The sequence below is a fragment of the Camelus bactrianus genome, chromosome 18 (assembly GCF_048773025.1).
Source record: "Camelus bactrianus isolate YW-2024 breed Bactrian camel chromosome 18, ASM4877302v1, whole genome shotgun sequence".
NCBI classification, from domain to species: domain Eukaryota; kingdom Metazoa; phylum Chordata; class Mammalia; order Artiodactyla; family Camelidae; genus Camelus; species Camelus bactrianus.
Genome location: NC_133556.1, coordinates 703,156 through 718,273, shown reverse-complemented (window position 1 = coordinate 718,273; position 15,118 = coordinate 703,156). Strand labels below are relative to the sequence as shown.

Below are 15,118 nucleotides of genomic sequence, written 5' to 3'. Positions count from 1 at the left end.
CTAAAGTGTATCTGTGACTCCAAAGTCGGTGTTTGTAGTGCTTCCACAGTTACTTGCAGACACCTGCAGGTGGTGAGAAATGTGACTCGCCCCACCAGTGGAGGCTGAACAAGGTGACAGGTGCCGCCTTCTTTCAGTTCTGATACTGTAAGCAAGTGCCCTTTTCTGCGGCTGATGTAGTGCCATGGTTTCTGCATTTTTGTCCTTGATGGAGACTTTTCTAAACTGGCCCCAAGCCGGTTCTCAAGTGCTGTCTAGTTTCCTCAACTCAAGAAGACTGTGGTGTACATTTTGGAGAATATACTTGTATCAGGTGAGCTGAGTTCAGTGTTAACAAATGAACAACACACATTAAACAACATGCCTTTAAACAGAAACACACGCAGAAGGTCAGCAAAAGGTTGCTTGATGAGAACGTGACCAGAGGCTCTCGGGAACCTAACCCCGTACTTCCCCTGGAGGCGCTGTCCTAGGAGCACCAGGTAACTCAGCGTGAGTGGGCCTTTACAAAACGGAATGGGCTGGGACACTTTCCTCCCTGCATCCTGTGTCCCCCGGGGGGCCTGGTTCCAGGACCCCCGGGGACATTCACACCCACAGATGCTCAAGTCCCTTATAGAAAATTCCAGCAGTATTTGCATACGATCTACTCAGGTGTGTGCTTTAAATCGTCCCTAGGTCGCTTGTAACATCTAACACGATGTAAATACTGTGGCAAGAGTCGCCAGCAGCTTCCGCTTTCTGTAACTTTGTCTCTTTCCCAATACTTGGGATGCACGGTTGGCTGAATCCGCAGGTGTCGACAGAACCAAGTGCACAAACACGTACGGGGGGGGGGGGGGTGACGGAGAAAACCAGGGGGAACGCTGACCCCTGGGGAACCTCGGAGGAGCTGACGGAGGGGCTCCCGGGACTCTCCCCGCCGCTCGGCTGCCGTCGGAAGTCACTGTGACTCAGGCTTGTAACAGGCCCTTCCTCCGGGACCCCTACGCGCCCCCGCCCGGCCGCGGCCCCGCCCGCCCTGACTCAGCCCTCCTCGCCGGGGCCCGCCCAGTGCGCCTGCGCAGAGCCGTCTCACCGTGACTCGGCGGCCCAGAGGCTGCCAGACTATTCGAGAAGGGGCGGGGAGTGCGCGGGCCTCCTGGCGGGATTGGCCGGCCCGGCGGTGACGTACCGAGGCGCACTGGGGTCGCCTGGCTGCGGCGGGACGGGATTGGGCAGCCCGGCCGTGACGTCGTCGGGGCGCGCCGGAAGCGCCCTGGCCGCGTAGGCCGGCTAGTCCGGCGGGTGCGAATAAATGGCGGGGACTCGCCCACGGCGCGATGCTGCCCTTACCGCGGACCCTGGCTGTTCGCAGCTGCTGCTCGGAGTCCGTTTCCCTCGTCCTTTCGGCCTTGTCCTCGGCGGCTGAGCACTGACAGGGAGACAGAGCTCTCGGTCTCCGCCACCTTCCGCTCCCCGCCGCGGCTGCGCGGGCGTCCGACGGGGCCAGGTACGGGGCCAGGGGCGCCGGGGCGCGGGTCAGGCGGGGCCGTGAACCTCGGACGACCGGGGTGTTACTGGCCCAGCGGAACGGGACCCTCACACCGCAGCCGCCGCGCGGAGAGCGAGACCCCGTCGGGGCTGATGTCGGCCCTTGGTGGAGAGCTCTCCGAGCACACCCTCGGGGTTGCCGGGACTCACCGGCTCTTCGACACGGCTGTGGGCAGCCCCGACTCTAGTGCTGCGCTCCGTGGAGCCGAGTGTAGACGACGAAGAGGAGTGGGGTGCTGGGGAAGGGATTGCAGAGCGGGGGAGGTGGTAGGAAAGGCCTTTTGGAGAAAGTGATGCTTTAAATAGAGGCTCGAGGGCCAGAGTGGTGTTAGCTGTGGCCGGAGTGTTCCAGGCTTGGGGGACAGCGTGGGAGACGCTCCCGGGAGGGCAGCGGGCTGATGGGCAGGTCCAGAAGAGGGCCGGGGATGTGTGTTCTGGGAGGGGCAAGAGCTTCGGAAGGTTTGGCGGGTACGAGATGGCGGAGGGGACCCTATGAGGCGTGCTGTGGGCTTCAGTTGTCTCACGTGCAGTAATTTTCCACCGGTGAATTAACGTCTTGCCCTTGCCCGTGGTCGGTTCCAGGTACATGTCATTAAGGACTAAGTTCTAAGTAAAGCTCGATGCACAAGGGAGTTAAAGAGCAGCGAGGGACTGAGTGGAATCTCTCCGGGATAGTGTAGTCAATTAACGTGATTTAGCACCTGGTAACGGAGTTTTGTTTATGTCAACAAGTAAATTCAATAGATGAAATTGTTAAAGTTTACAAGGCTGTAATTTTCTCTGGCCGCTGTGTACATTGAATATGGCAAGTCCCTGTCAATATGAGTCAGGATACAGATTAATGAAAACCTGAATTCCAGGTGAGGTACATAAACTTGGAATTAAAAGGACTGAAAAATAGCCCATCTCCTAATGGGAGCTGGTGCTTAGGCTAAAACTCCTGTTTCCCTCTTTGCTAGAAAACAATAATTCGTGGGCCCAGGATGACCTGGCACTTGATGCTCCTTGCAGTGTGTGTTTACTGGGACCCCTCTGCGTAGGAGATCCTGGTGACTGTAGTGAGGGCCGGCATTGCTTTCCTCCTCATTGTTTCTAATTCTTGTAGGTGACATTCCACTCTGCCAACTGTGTTTGGGACACTTTCTCATCATGGAGTTTCCTGATTTGGGGAAGCATTGCTCAGAGAAGACTTGCAAGAAGCTGGGTGAGCATTTTTAAGAGAACACCGATGAAGGATGGCTGTCTTGTGGGAAGAGCTGGATCCCGGCTTCATCAGCTGTTCTGTGGGTTTTGGCCTTTCTGGCCTCTCAGTAATGGGATGCTGGCCTGAGGTTTGGGTTGTGTTCAGCATTTTTATTTAGCATCTACCTACTGCCAGATGCAAGGCTGGCTGCCAGGGCCAAATAGATTTAAGTGCGCAGCCTTAAATACGTGATACCATGAGAGATGGGATCTCTTTTGAAAAGATAGCTGTGCAGGTCTTCAGTGTTGGTGGAATTGTGAAGTTTATAACCCCCGGTTTTTTCTTGTGTGATACCTTGAGGACAACTCAGTGAAAGTAAATACCTGTTTAATGTGATCGGTAATTCTTCGGTTCTAGTCTTTCAAATGGTTTACTATTTTGTTTTCAGATTTTCTTCCATTAAAATGTGACGCGTGTACACAGGACTTCTGTAAAGATCACTTCATCTATGCTGCACATAAATGTCCCTTAGCATTCAAGAAGGTAAGTTGCCATACTTGGTTCAGAAGGTTCTGATCCTCACTCTCTAAAGCTGCTCAGTCCTAAATAGTGGACGCCAGCCACGTGTAGCTAATACTTTAAAATTAAAAAGAGGGGAGGGTATAGCTCAGTGGTAGAGTGTGTGCTTAGCACACAGGAGGTCCTAGGTTCAAACTTTGGTACCTCAATTAATTAATAAGTACGCCCCCCCCCCAATTTTTTTTTAATTAAATTGTAGAGTTTGTTTCCTCAGTCACACTGGCTACATTTCTGGGTTTGGTGACCTCCAGTGAAGACGTGGAGATTTTCCACCATGGCGGGAAGCTCTGGACAGCACAGCTCTGAAAGCAGCAAGTTTTATTTCCTAATTGGAGTCAAATAGCTGTATCCAAATCTTCCAAGCGTACTTTACACGTTAAAACACTTAGTCCTTTTGATTCAACACACCAGGGAAGACAGCTGTCTTCACGTGGCCCAGGAAGCACAACGCTGTGCTCGGCGCGTGTCTAGTCTGGTAGGGATTAAGGATGCTTACTTGCCTGGGTAGCCTTGACATCCTGTTTAGGTGACTCAAACAGTGCCAGGAAGGAACTGAAAGATGGCTGTAAGGAAACTGACTTGCGTGAGTCTGGAGGTTTAAGGCTTTGATTATTCCCTTCTCACGTGGTCCCGGCCCGAGTTCACTTTGGTTCCGGGCACTCCACGGTGTCTGCACCCTGCTGCTTTGCCCTGTGCCGGTTAGAGACGCAGGCGACTTAACTTTCCGTGCTTTGACCAATGCTGGCTGGAGTCTGACCCTTGGCTGTTTTCATCAAGGGGGCAGGGAGGGTGACTCGCGTTTACCTGGCACTGGTGACCAGCCCGACTGCCTGGTTTGTTGACAGGACCTTCTGCCGTCCCTCTGTGGGGAGAGTCAGCCTGGAGGTCACCCGGTAACACCTTCCTTGACTTGGCGGACTGGCCACTGCAGGCGCACTCCTGGGGGCCTTTCCAGCTCAGATACAGACAGTAGGCCCCCAGGATCCTGTGATGACCTGTCACTTGTCACCTTGGTGTTTTCGTCGGGCTGAGTTCGGCTTCTGCCGTGGCTCGAAGGTCTTTTTGACTGTGCTGGGCATTCGGCTGCTGGGTGCCCCCTCCAGTCCCTCTGGGGCCCGGTCTTGGGATGGATGACGGCTGTGTCCCCGAGAGCTCAGACGGGCCGTGTGCTTCCCAGACTGAGGAGCGAGACTCCCATGTGGCCACGTTGGCTGGCCGTCTTAGGGTCATTTCCACGGGTAGTCAGTAGTCCGTTCCACTTCAACTCCACTAGACTCAGGAGACTTTGTCCTTGGGTTCCAGGGACGCCTCGCTGTTAGTCCGCTGTGCCAACCGAGCATCCGCATCGTGAGCGTCCCGTCAGTGCCCATGCTGTTTGCCTTTGAAAGCGCTGTGCCACTGTACCTTTTCCTTCTGTGAGTTTTGTCTGAATCTGGGATACCGTCTCATTTTCATTACTTGCAGGATGTTCACGTGCCCGTGTGCCCCCTGTGTGACACCCCGATCCCAGTAAAGAAGGGAGAGGTGGCAGATGTGGTGGTTAGTGAGCACATGGATGGAGACTGTAAATCCCATCCCGGAAAGAAGACAGACAAGGTAAGGACAGGCTCCATGTCCACTGCGGGCGCCCGCGTCCCCGGAGGGGAAGGGAGGCCTGCTGTGTAACCTGCTGGTTGGTTGGGTAGTTCTTGTGCAGAATAAAGCCCTAGCGGTTTGTCGTCAGCCCGGGCTCACAGCCACGCGGGCGTGCTCTCTGAACGCCGGGGTCTGCGCTGGGCGCTGCCTTCTTGACAGGAGCCTCGCTTTTTTCTCCAGGGAGGGAGCTGGCGTGGCCTCTAGCCCCGCTCTGCTAGCGCGCACTTCTCTCCTGAGCCCCGTCTAGGGAACGCAAAACGACGTGAGATTCAGACGCTCAGTGCTGTCGCTCAGGTGGTGTCAGGATGTTCATTGAAGTCGCAGGCCTGTCCGTCTGGAGAGACAGCAAGTCCCGCCCCACGGCAGCTGCTCTCCTGGGCGCCCGTCTGGCTTGCTGGGGCTCCCCCCTTTCCTCACCTGCGCGTCCTCTGTGGCATCTCTCTCACCCACTTTTCAGTGCTCAGCAGTGCCTGTCCGCCCTGCTAGCTGGGCGCTGGGCTTCCGGCCGGGTGTCCGGGCCCCAGCACCTGGAGGTCACAGCTGGGGCGGGCCCTGTGCGTTCCTCTTAGGATGGGGCCTCCCTTCTGGTGTCTCCCACCAGCATCACGGGGGCCATAGTGTCCTCTGTCCTGTGTTGCCCCCGATCTTGGTGGAGGCGCACGGTCCGCCGGCTTCCTGCGGGCCAGCTCCCGCTCATACTTGCGGACGTTGGCAGGCCCTGGTGGTTGTCTTGCTTTTGCTCACCTGTGCGCGTGGCCCCCCAGCCCCCTGGAGGACACGGTGGAACCTGCTGACTTCACGCGAGGCCCTGGCTCCACCGCACCTTCTCCGGGCCTGGCGGGGCTCTGCTCGCACTGGGTTCGACCCAGGTTGGCCTCAGGGTGTAGGGGCCGTGGTGGGGGTTTGGACAGGCAGGCCGACCTGCCCTGTCCCCAGGCCCCTGGAGCCAGCTCCCTCCAGGACGGTGTCTGATGCCACCTGCTCGGCCTCCTCCCTCCACTTCCCGTCCCCACTGCCCTGGGTCTGGTCTCATTTCTGGAGAAGCCCAGTCACCTCCCAAGTCTGCAACCTAACACGCTGTGCCTGTCACCTGTTAGAACTTCCCTGTCTCCTCAGTCAACTTCTCTGTCCCCTGGCAGAACCATGTTTTGGGGAAACCTTGACATCTCCGTTCTGTTTAGCCAAGAACGTTCCTAGTGTAAAGGTTAACGGTCTCGTTGGAGGGCTTGGCAGATAGCTGCTCCTTGCAGCAGGGGAAATGTGGCAGCACCATGTGCTTTTTCAGATTTTCACGTTCCGGTGCTCGAAGGAGGGCTGCCGCAGGAAGGAGATGCTGCAGCTGACCTGTGAGCAGTGTCGCGGCAGCTTCTGCATCCAGCATCGCCACCCCCAGGACCACGGCTGCCAGCGCGGGAGCCGCCCCATCGGCCCGGCCGGGTGAGGCGCCAGCTCACGCCGCGGGGCGGACAGACTGGGAGTGTCCTTCCAGCCACGTCGTTGGTGCTGAGCATTTGCTGTGGGAGTTCAGATGAGTGTAATCCCAATTAAAATCAGATTCCACACTCGGGCTGGATTCTAGTCACTGCGGAGGTGGAGCTCCCTGTCGGGGCCTCTGGGGCCAGGGTCCTCACTCCCGTGCCGGAGGACTTGGCCTCTCCCGAGGCCCCGAGGAGGGTCTGGCCTGGGCCTCCCCCTGCGCTGCTGGTGGCTCTGTCCCTTGGCTTGGGGACGCATCACCCTGGTCTCTTATCTTCCCACAGCGTCTCCCTGTATGTCAGTGTCCAAATGCCCACTTTTTAAAAAGACTTTTATTTATTTTTTGAGGGGAGGTAATTAGATTTACTTGCTTGTTTTTGGAGGATTTACTGGGGATTGAGCCCAAGCCCTTGTGCACGCGAAGCACGCACTTTACCACTTGAGCTACCCGCTCCCCGCAAGTGTCCACTCTGTATAAGGACACTGGTCGTGGGATTGGGGTCCCATGCGCCCCACTGTGAGCTCTCTCCCTGTGTCTCCAACCACTCTGCTTCCAAATATGGTCCCATTCTGCTGTCCTGGGGTGTCAGACCCCACCGTCTTCTGACGGGACCGTTCACCCCCTTCCCTGGTGTTCTTACCGGGGGCGCCTTCCTCGGGCCAGCGGGACACCTGCCTGAACCCACTGTGGGACAGCGGTGGAGCCCCGCGGCTGTCTGCCCCATCAGGCCGCCTCCCACGTGGTCTGTGCCTGACCGGGTGGAGGCTCCCGGGGCCACACGTGCGGCCCTCTGGTAAGAGCAGCAGGGCCGGGGATCGCGGACGTAACCTCTCTGTGCGGGTGGTGGGCCGCCAGCCGGCTGGCGCAGTGGCTCAGGGACATCCGAGCGGCGAGCACAATGCCCACCTGCTGTCAGGGATGTGGCCTTTGTCCCACTAGGGGTTGAAAGCAGCCACAGTGCCGTCAGTGGCAGGCCCCTCGAGCCGCCTGCACCGTCAGTTGCAGCTCGACTGGAAAAGGGTGGAGCAGGGACCTGAGTTTGATGTTTCTCGGGCCTCAGGCGCACGTCTGCCCCTCCAGCCTGGGCCAAGCGCTGGCACCCCCACCAGCCAGTTCCTGAAACCCTGACTTCATGCCCGTCTGTTGCCAGCCAAGCCCTTTAGTTCGCCAGGACGAATGTGAAAACACGCTCTTGTCTCGTCCCCTTTCAGGTGGGAAGTGAGGCGGTGACGTGACCAGGTCTGCCCACTGCGGCCCTTCTGCCCATTAATTGTCATTCTGGGTAATTCTTATACTGCAGTACTGACCCCCTTGTCACAGCAAGCAGCCCTGCCCAGGCCAGTCGGACAGGGGCCCTGGCTTCTGGAAGCTTCTGTCACTTCAACCACCAGAGCTGATTTCACTGTCTTCATGACGTGGCTTCCGTGGTGATCGGCCACCTGGGCCCAGGCAAGGGCTGGGGAATCATGCCCACCCTGTCAGGAGTCCTTGTCCAGAGGTGGCCCCGCCCACCTCCCCCTTCCCGGGAGGGAACAGCCCAGGGCCACCTGACGGCGGGTGTTGGGCTGACAGCAAGGGCCCTGGTTGGTACCCGTCCCCGAGAGCCTCATTTCCTGGGACCCTGGGTGTCGGGAGACAGGACGGGACAAACTGCCATCATGTGGGTCTTGATCGTGACCCTTGGGTCATCCAGCTGGACGTCCCTGACGTCTCCACATTAACAAGAATCTGAGCAGTTACTGTCTTTTCTGGTTTTGTAGCCTCAAAATATAGTGCGGGGTGGGGGGCTCTACAGGAATATGATGAAGCCGTCTCCACGCCCTGTCTTGCGGTACTGGCGTGACCCATGGTCCTCACGCTGGCGCCCACCCCAGCATCCCCATGGGGGCCTGTGAGAACAGTGTTGTGCCCACCCCGAGTCCCTGGCTCTGTGGCTGGCCGGACCCCCACTGCTCACACTTTTGGGCCTGGGGACGCTGCCACCGGCCTGGGGGCCACGCGGGGCCGAGCGCCTCTCCACTGTCTGCTGTCCCCAGTGACAGCCACGAGCCTCTCCAGCTCAGGACGCGTGAGACTCGCCAGCGCAGCTGCGGAGCTGGGACTCGGTTCTGTTACTGGGAAACAGAACTGAAGTTTGTCAGGAACTTGAGTGCAAGTCTGTTTCAACTGTGAATTCTATGGAATCTAAAAATAGACCCTGTCTTTCTCGTGAAAGGTTAATGTTCAAATGGAGAATCTAAAACACACCGGGTTTGGGAGACAATACCGGGGAAAAAAGGAAAATCTCTCATTGTTAAAAATATTTACAGGTTGAGATGGTGTTTTCGATATGATGGATTAAAGGAAACATTAAAGTGAATTTTACCTGTTTCTGTTTTCTTTTAATTGTAGTTATTAGAAGTTGTAAAAATAGGTTGGGGGCTTGCATTCTGTTTCTGTTAGCGCTGTTCTCACTCATCCAACCTGGATGGTCCGCTTGGGGTCCGCATGTCTGTCTCACCTGCGCCTGGAGCATTTCCGTGTAACCAAGAGCTTTCTAAGAAGCTCGAAGTGCTTAGTGTTCTCCATGAAGCCCCGTGTGAAGAGATGTAGAAAGGGCACAGGAGGGTGACGGGGTGACGGGCTAGGAAAGCACAGTGCTGTTCATCCCGAAGCTCCTGCCACCACAGAGGGGGAGGTCGTGGTCTCCCCGCCGCCTTGACCGCGGGCGGGGCGTCTCCCCGGGGGTCTCCCAGGTGGGGATGCTGGCGGTGCTGCCGTCCCTCCACTGTCTGCCGGTGACGAGTTTCCTGGATGGCACTGCTGTGCTGAGGGAGACGTGTTTCAAGGTTTGATCAAACATGACAAGTTGCTGTCCAAAAAGTCATACCAACTTCCTCTCCATCGGTTTCCCCGCACCCTCATCAGCTGTTTTATTGGTTTGGTTTTTTTCCCTAATGTGATAAAAACACAGTGTTACCTTGCTTTAAATGTACATCTTTAATGAGCGAAGTTGAGCATCTCCTGAGAACTGCCCGTCTGAGGAGGTTAAGCAAAGGGAGTCAGCTGGGGTGGCCGTGTGCCAAGGGACTGGGAGGCCAGTGTATTGTAAATTTTCATAGAAAACGCTCGTGTTAGGAGAGAGTTTGGAAAATTGTGCTTTTTGGGGAGGAGGCTTAGCAGAGAGTCCTGTGCTCTGTTCCCGTATGTCCGGGGTGGGAAGAGGCTCACTTCCCCAGCTGCTGGGCGGTTCGGTGGGAATGTTCGCACAGCATGAGGTGGCAGATGGCCCCCCTGGAGCTGCGACACGGGGTGAGGTTGTCCCGGCCGTGTGGTGAGTGAGCTTGGCACTTTGTGTAAACGTTGGCTGAGGTTTCTGTCCTACGAAGAACAGCCACAGGTGGGGCTGGGTGACAGTGGTGGGCACCTACTTAGCGACACAGAGGGTGTCACAGACACCCTGTCCCCTGACGGAGAAGCCCCGGGAGCGCAGGCTGAAAGTTTCAGGTAGACACAGAAGCTTCGCTGAGGGAACCGGCTCTGTCCTGGGGCATCGGTGCCCAGCCTTGGGTCCCCCTGCTCTGCTGGACGAGTGAGGGGGATGCCAGCCTTTTCAGGGAGTCTGCCGTACCTTTCAAGAGAGAATTTTGGGTCCGGCTCCTGGTGTGGGGAGTGAGAGCCAGTGGATATGCTGGGTGTTTTCTCTGCTGCTGGGACAGCCGCGTCGTCGGGACCCGAAGTCCTCACCCGTGGGTGGAGACGCCCGTTCTGCCGCGGGGGCCCTCCTGCTTCTCTGGAGTTTCGGAGCCTGGCTGCGTTCGGGGTTCCCAGGACCAGTCCTGCTCGCCAGGCTGGCGCGAGGGCTGCAGTACCAGCCACGCCCACCAGGTGTCAGCTGAGGGCCTCCCATGACGCGGGAGAGGGAGGTCTGTGACCTTAGTTCCCAGTGGGAAGCGCCCTGGATTGGGGAAGAAGGGGTGCGACCAGCCCACCTGTCCTAAGTCAGTGTTTGCAGGTTACTCATGTTAGTGTTTTACACATTTTCAACCAAATTCGACAAAGATGGCCATCATTCAAAAGTCCCCAAACGGTGAACGCTGGAGAGGATGTGGAGGAAAGGGAGCCCTCCTGCACTGCTGGGGGAAATGTAGTTTGGTGCAGCCACTGTGAGGACAGTATGGAGGTTCCTCAAAAAACTAAAAATAGACTTACCATATGATCCAGCAACCCTACTCCTGGGCGTATATCCAGAGGGAACTCTAATTCAAAAAGGCACCTGCACCCCAATGTTCACAGCAGCACTATTTACAACAGTCAAGACATGGAAACAACCTAAATGTCCATCGACAGACGACTGGATAGAGAAGCTGTGGTTTATTTATACAATGGAATACTACTCAGCGATAATAAAGAATAAAATAATGCCATTTGCAGCAACATGGATGGACCTGGGGATCGTCATTCTAAGTGAAGTGAGCCAGAAAGAGAAAAATACCATATGGTATAATTTATACGTGGAATCTAAAAAAATGACACAAACATTCACAAAACAGAAAGAGACTCAGACATGGAAAACAAACTTTCAGTTACCAAAGGTGAAACGTGGGGAGGGATAAACTGGGCGTTTGAGATTTGCAGATACACACTACTGTACATAAAATAGATAAACAAGGTCCTACTGTACAGCACAGGAAACTGTATTCAATAACTTACAATGGCCTGCAATAAAGTAGAGTATGAGAAGGAATATATACATGTATAACTGAACCGCTCTGCTGTGCACCAGACATTAACACAACATTGTAAACTGACTATAGTTTAATAAAATAAATAAGATAAAAACAAAGATGGCCGAGGGCCAGGGGAGCCTGGAACTGAAGACAAACAAGTTGAACACAAATACCTTTTACATGAATAACAACCACATTAAATGAGGAACAAACACTTCATGGTGGTGAGAAACATACGACATAAAATTCACCATTCTAAGCATCTAAAAGTGACTGATTTAGCAGCATTTAGTACGTTCACAGAGTTGGGCAACCATCACCGCCATCTAGTTCCAGAGCATCTTCATCGCCCAAAAGGGAACTTTGAACCCGTTAAGCACTCAGTCTGTTCTCCCTGCCCCGAACTCCCACCTCCAGCCTCCGGTCGTCACTCGTCTGCTTCCTGTCTCTGTGGACTTGCCTGTTCTGGACATTTCCTATGAATAGAATCATACACTATCTCGTGCTTCGTGACTGGCTTCTTTGACAGTATAATGTTCAGGGTTCATCCAGGGTGTAACAGGTATCAGAACTTCACCCCTTTTCATGGCTGAGTCATGTTCCCTTGGGTGGGTGAGCCGTGTTATGTTTCTCTCTTCATCCGCTGATGGACATTCGTGTGCTCTAGTCCCTCCTCATGGGCACCAGCAGCCCCGAGGAGCCATGCCCTGGAGAAGGGCACTAGCCAGAACTCCTGAGGCCACTGGCTACAGGATTTGAGTTGGCACCAGCCCCAAGGGTCCTGGCTCCCCTGATGAGTGAGCTGGACAGAGTCCAGGTCACGAGTGGAGTCCTGGCCCAAGTCTGTCTCACAGTCGATCTGGTGGACACGCAGACTCGCTCCGGTCATTCCCCCACCTCTAAATGCAAGTTGGGGTGCGTGTCCTTACTTACTAGTTGACAGAAGCTTCCCATTGGAGCTCTGGTCTGTGGAGTAAGAGCCATCATTGTAACAAAGGCCCAATGGAAGCCTCTCAAGATGCCCTTGCTGGCCAGGAGTGCCCATGAGAAGCAGTACCTCATCCTGGGTAGGATGGAGAGCATAGGGCCTCCCTCAGATACTAGGGGCTAGTATTAGAGTTCTAGTATCCATTCTATAGATACGCTATTCCATATGGTTCTGTAGATTTCAGGCAGCCCCGAATCACAGCTGCTGGGTTACAAGCTGCGTGTAGTGCCTACTGACACAGAGTGAAGTCACACCCAACACCTGGCCCACGGAGACTGTGAGATCATACCTGCTTGTTGTTTTAAGCTGCTAAACTTTGTGTTAATTTTCTATCCATTTATTTATTTATTTGCAGGAGGGAGGTAATTAGGTTTATTTGGTTTTCCAGTGGAGGTGCTGGGGACTGAATCCAGGACCTCGTGCATGCTAAGCATCTACTCTACCACTGAACTAGACCCTCTCCCCATATTTGTGTTCATTTGTTGTGCAGGAATAGAGAACAAACACACCCATCTGCCACGAAGAAACAGCCCCGCTCTCCTTGCTTGGCTCCTTCGGGGTGGGAGGCAGCATAGATCTTATTTAATACAACCACCACCCATTTTGGGGGTAACTTGGAAGCCCCTTGCTTTCTGGGAGGCAAAGCTGAGGCTCGTTCTCCTGGCTCCCTGCTTGGCTGCTTTGTGAATAAACCCTCTGTTTGCTGCAAACCTCAGTGTCTCAGCACTTCTGCTTGCTGTGCTTCCAGCAAAATGAACCTGGTTCTGAAACACCTGGAACTGTCTGCTGTCAGACCCATGAAGTTGTGCTGGGTGTGCGTCCAGTTACACTGGCAGTGGTCCGTTGTTTCTCTCGGCTTTCTACCACATTGTGTTGTCCCTTGTGCACAGAGCTGTATTCTCTTGAGCACTGGACGTAATATATGAGCGAGTATAATCTGGAGCGTAGGGTATCCCGGTCTTCTGGAAGGACTGAAGCTTCCCTGCTTTCAGCGGGCTAGTGGCACCAGCAACAGATCCTGAGTCCCTGCAGCGCAGTTGCAGAGACTGAGGTGAATTCAGCATGGGTTTTATGAGGTCCTTGTGAGGGCTGCCTGTTCAACTTCACTCCTGCAACGGAGCCTCTCATGGTTTCAACCCTAAATGGGACACCCACAAGAATGTGTCTCCTTGGCAGCCTATAAAGCTAACAAAACCTTTGTTCAGCTCTCAGATTTTCAGCTGTTTCTTCCAGTATTGACTGCCCCTGAGTGAAAACGCCCTAACTATAAGACCAGGACTTCTCTGGGTTTCCTCCCCACCCCCACCCATTTTTTGGTCCCATTACATTTCACGTCAAATTAGCACTGTGATGTCATAAAACATAACTTGGTACATTTTTTGTTCTGTATGTATTTGTTACATATATTTTGACCGTTTTTAAAGCTGCTCTCAATGGGAGGCTGATCTGAATCACCTCTCCCTGCATTACTAGAGCTAAAAAACGAAGCCCCAAGTAAACAATACATAGTAAATGTATTTATTATTAAATTTTATACATTTGACCTTATGTATGGATGAGAACCTCCTTTTTTCCCCGGCGGGTCGCGAAGGCAGTAGGAGCAGTTTGTAGTCGTAATGGTGTTTCCTGGAGTCAGTGAGACTGGACGTGCTTCCACCTGCGGCCCAGAAGCTACCGTATGTGCCTCACAGAGGCTCTCGGGCATGTGCAAACTGCAGCAGCACACGCTGCGAAACGAGGAAGCTGCGGTAGAGGGCGGAACGAGGGGATCGCGGCTGGCTGCTCTCCCCCGTCCCGAGGCCCTCCCCTCCATGGCACAGCCCCGTCTGGCTGCTCCAGCTCGCTCGCCCCAGCGTGAAGGTGCCCGCACCGGCTCCCTCCCTTCCTCGCGTCCTCGGCTCTGGGCTGCAAACGTTCCTGAGAACCGAACGATGGTACAGCTGGTGGCTGGTTTCACCGGTGTGGCGTCGCCTCGACTTCAGACCCCCTCGGTCCGTGGAGCCCCCGTGCCCCGAGGTGACCCCCGGGGGTACGGTTCCGTGCAGACAGCTCCGCTGCAGGGACAACCCGCGCGCTCGTGCGCGATGCCGGCGACCTGCAACAGCGCATCCACTTCCTGAGTGACGGCATTTGTCATTTACATGAAGCTACCGTGTTTGAGGCCAGTCGGCGTGGACCCCGACGGCTCGGCCGCTCAGACTCGGGCGAACCTGGCGGGCGAACCCCGGCTGTCCGCTCGCACCCGGGAGGTTGCCTGGCAACCGGTGGCTCCCGGCGGCCAGCCGCGCCCAGGGATGACGCCACCGGCCCGCGCCCGGCCTGACTCCGCCCCCCGAGGCCGCTGCTTGCCATTGGTCGGTGGGGAGACGAAGGCGGGCCTCGGCCAATGGGCGGTGTCGCTCCGGAGGGCAGGGCCGCGTTACCTGGGCGCCGCGTCTGCCGGAAGCCGGCGTCGGCGGCCACGCGCAGGTAGGTGAGAGAGGCGGGCCGGCTGCGGGCCCGCGGGGGTGCGCGGCCTGCGGGGCGGCCGGGGGCGCGCGGAGGGCCTCGCAGTCGTCTGGCCCGCCGCCTGCGGGGAGCGCGGCGCCGCGGCGGGCCTTTGGGCTCCGCCGCCTCCTGGGTTCCTCCCACGTGTCCGCGCGGCCCCGGCAGAAACAGCCCGGAGCCAGGGAGCTCGGCTTCGGAGCGGGAGCCGCGGGAGTGGACGAGACGGCGGTGAGCCCCGCGGCGGGACGTGAAGCCGAACCGGCCTCCGGACAGAGGAGGGCGGGGCCCGCAGGCCTCGGCGAGGGGAGCCCCGGGTTGCGCGGCCCAGCCGAGGTGGGACCTGACCTGACGCGTGGTCCGCAGATGCTGTGTCGGAAGTGGACTGGAGGGGTAGGGGGCCAGGGCGCAGGCGAGGGGCCGGCTGGAGGCTTTTGGGTAATCCAGGTGAGAGGCGCCTGGACCGGGGTGCCTCGTGGTAGAGGCGCTGAAAGTAGCCCACCTCGGAGTGCGACGAGGGAGATGAGGCC

General features: G+C 56.2%; 2 protein-coding genes across 6 annotated transcripts in view; both read left to right on the top strand.

The window, feature by feature from the left end:
• Positions 1-1,228: 1,228 nt before the first annotated feature.
• Positions 1,229-6,497, top strand: ZFAND2A (zinc finger AN1-type containing 2A). Of its 2 annotated transcripts, none has more exons than XM_074345502.1 (5): positions 1,229-1,492; positions 2,639-2,737; positions 3,165-3,259; positions 4,760-4,891; positions 6,216-6,497. In XM_074345502.1, exons 2-5 carry the CDS (start codon positions 2,683-2,685, stop codon positions 6,369-6,371), a joined length of 438 nt encoding a protein of 145 aa, XP_074201603.1. In that variant the 5' UTR covers positions 1,229-1,492; positions 2,639-2,682; the 3' UTR covers positions 6,372-6,497. The 2 variants fall into 2 exon arrangements, with proteins under 2 accessions (XP_074201603.1, XP_074201604.1); XM_074345503.1 differs by lacking the exon at positions 1,229-1,492 and adding an exon at positions 1,554-2,115.
• Positions 6,498-14,416: 7,919 nt separating this feature from the next.
• The window catches only part of CHLSN (cholesin), a 93,342-nt gene continuing 92,640 nt past the window's right edge, over positions 14,417-15,118 (top strand). The window contains exon 1 of one of the 4 annotated variants that reach the window (XM_074345487.1): positions 14,417-14,573. In XM_074345487.1, the coding sequence (XP_074201588.1) occupies positions 14,491-14,573 (83 nt within the window). In that variant the 5' untranslated portion in view covers positions 14,417-14,490. Of the gene's footprint in view, positions 14,574-14,688; positions 14,925-15,118 lie in introns of those variants that run through there. The other 3 variants (XM_074345490.1, XM_074345488.1, XM_074345491.1) reach the window with 3 other exon arrangements.

Bases quoted from the DNA above. Each gene is read 5' to 3' on its own strand.
- ZFAND2A (XM_074345502.1), top strand. From the start codon at position 2,683: ATGGAGTTTCCTGATTTGGGGAAGCATTGCTCAGAGAAGACTTGCAAG. The intron at 2,738-3,164 runs GTGAGCATTTTT...TTTTGTTTTCAG, and splicing joins GAAGACTTGCAAGAAGCTGG to ATTTTCTTCCATTAAAATGT. The intron at 4,892-6,215 runs GTAAGGACAGGC...GTGCTTTTTCAG, and splicing joins CCGGAAAGAAGACAGACAAG to ATTTTCACGTTCCGGTGCTC.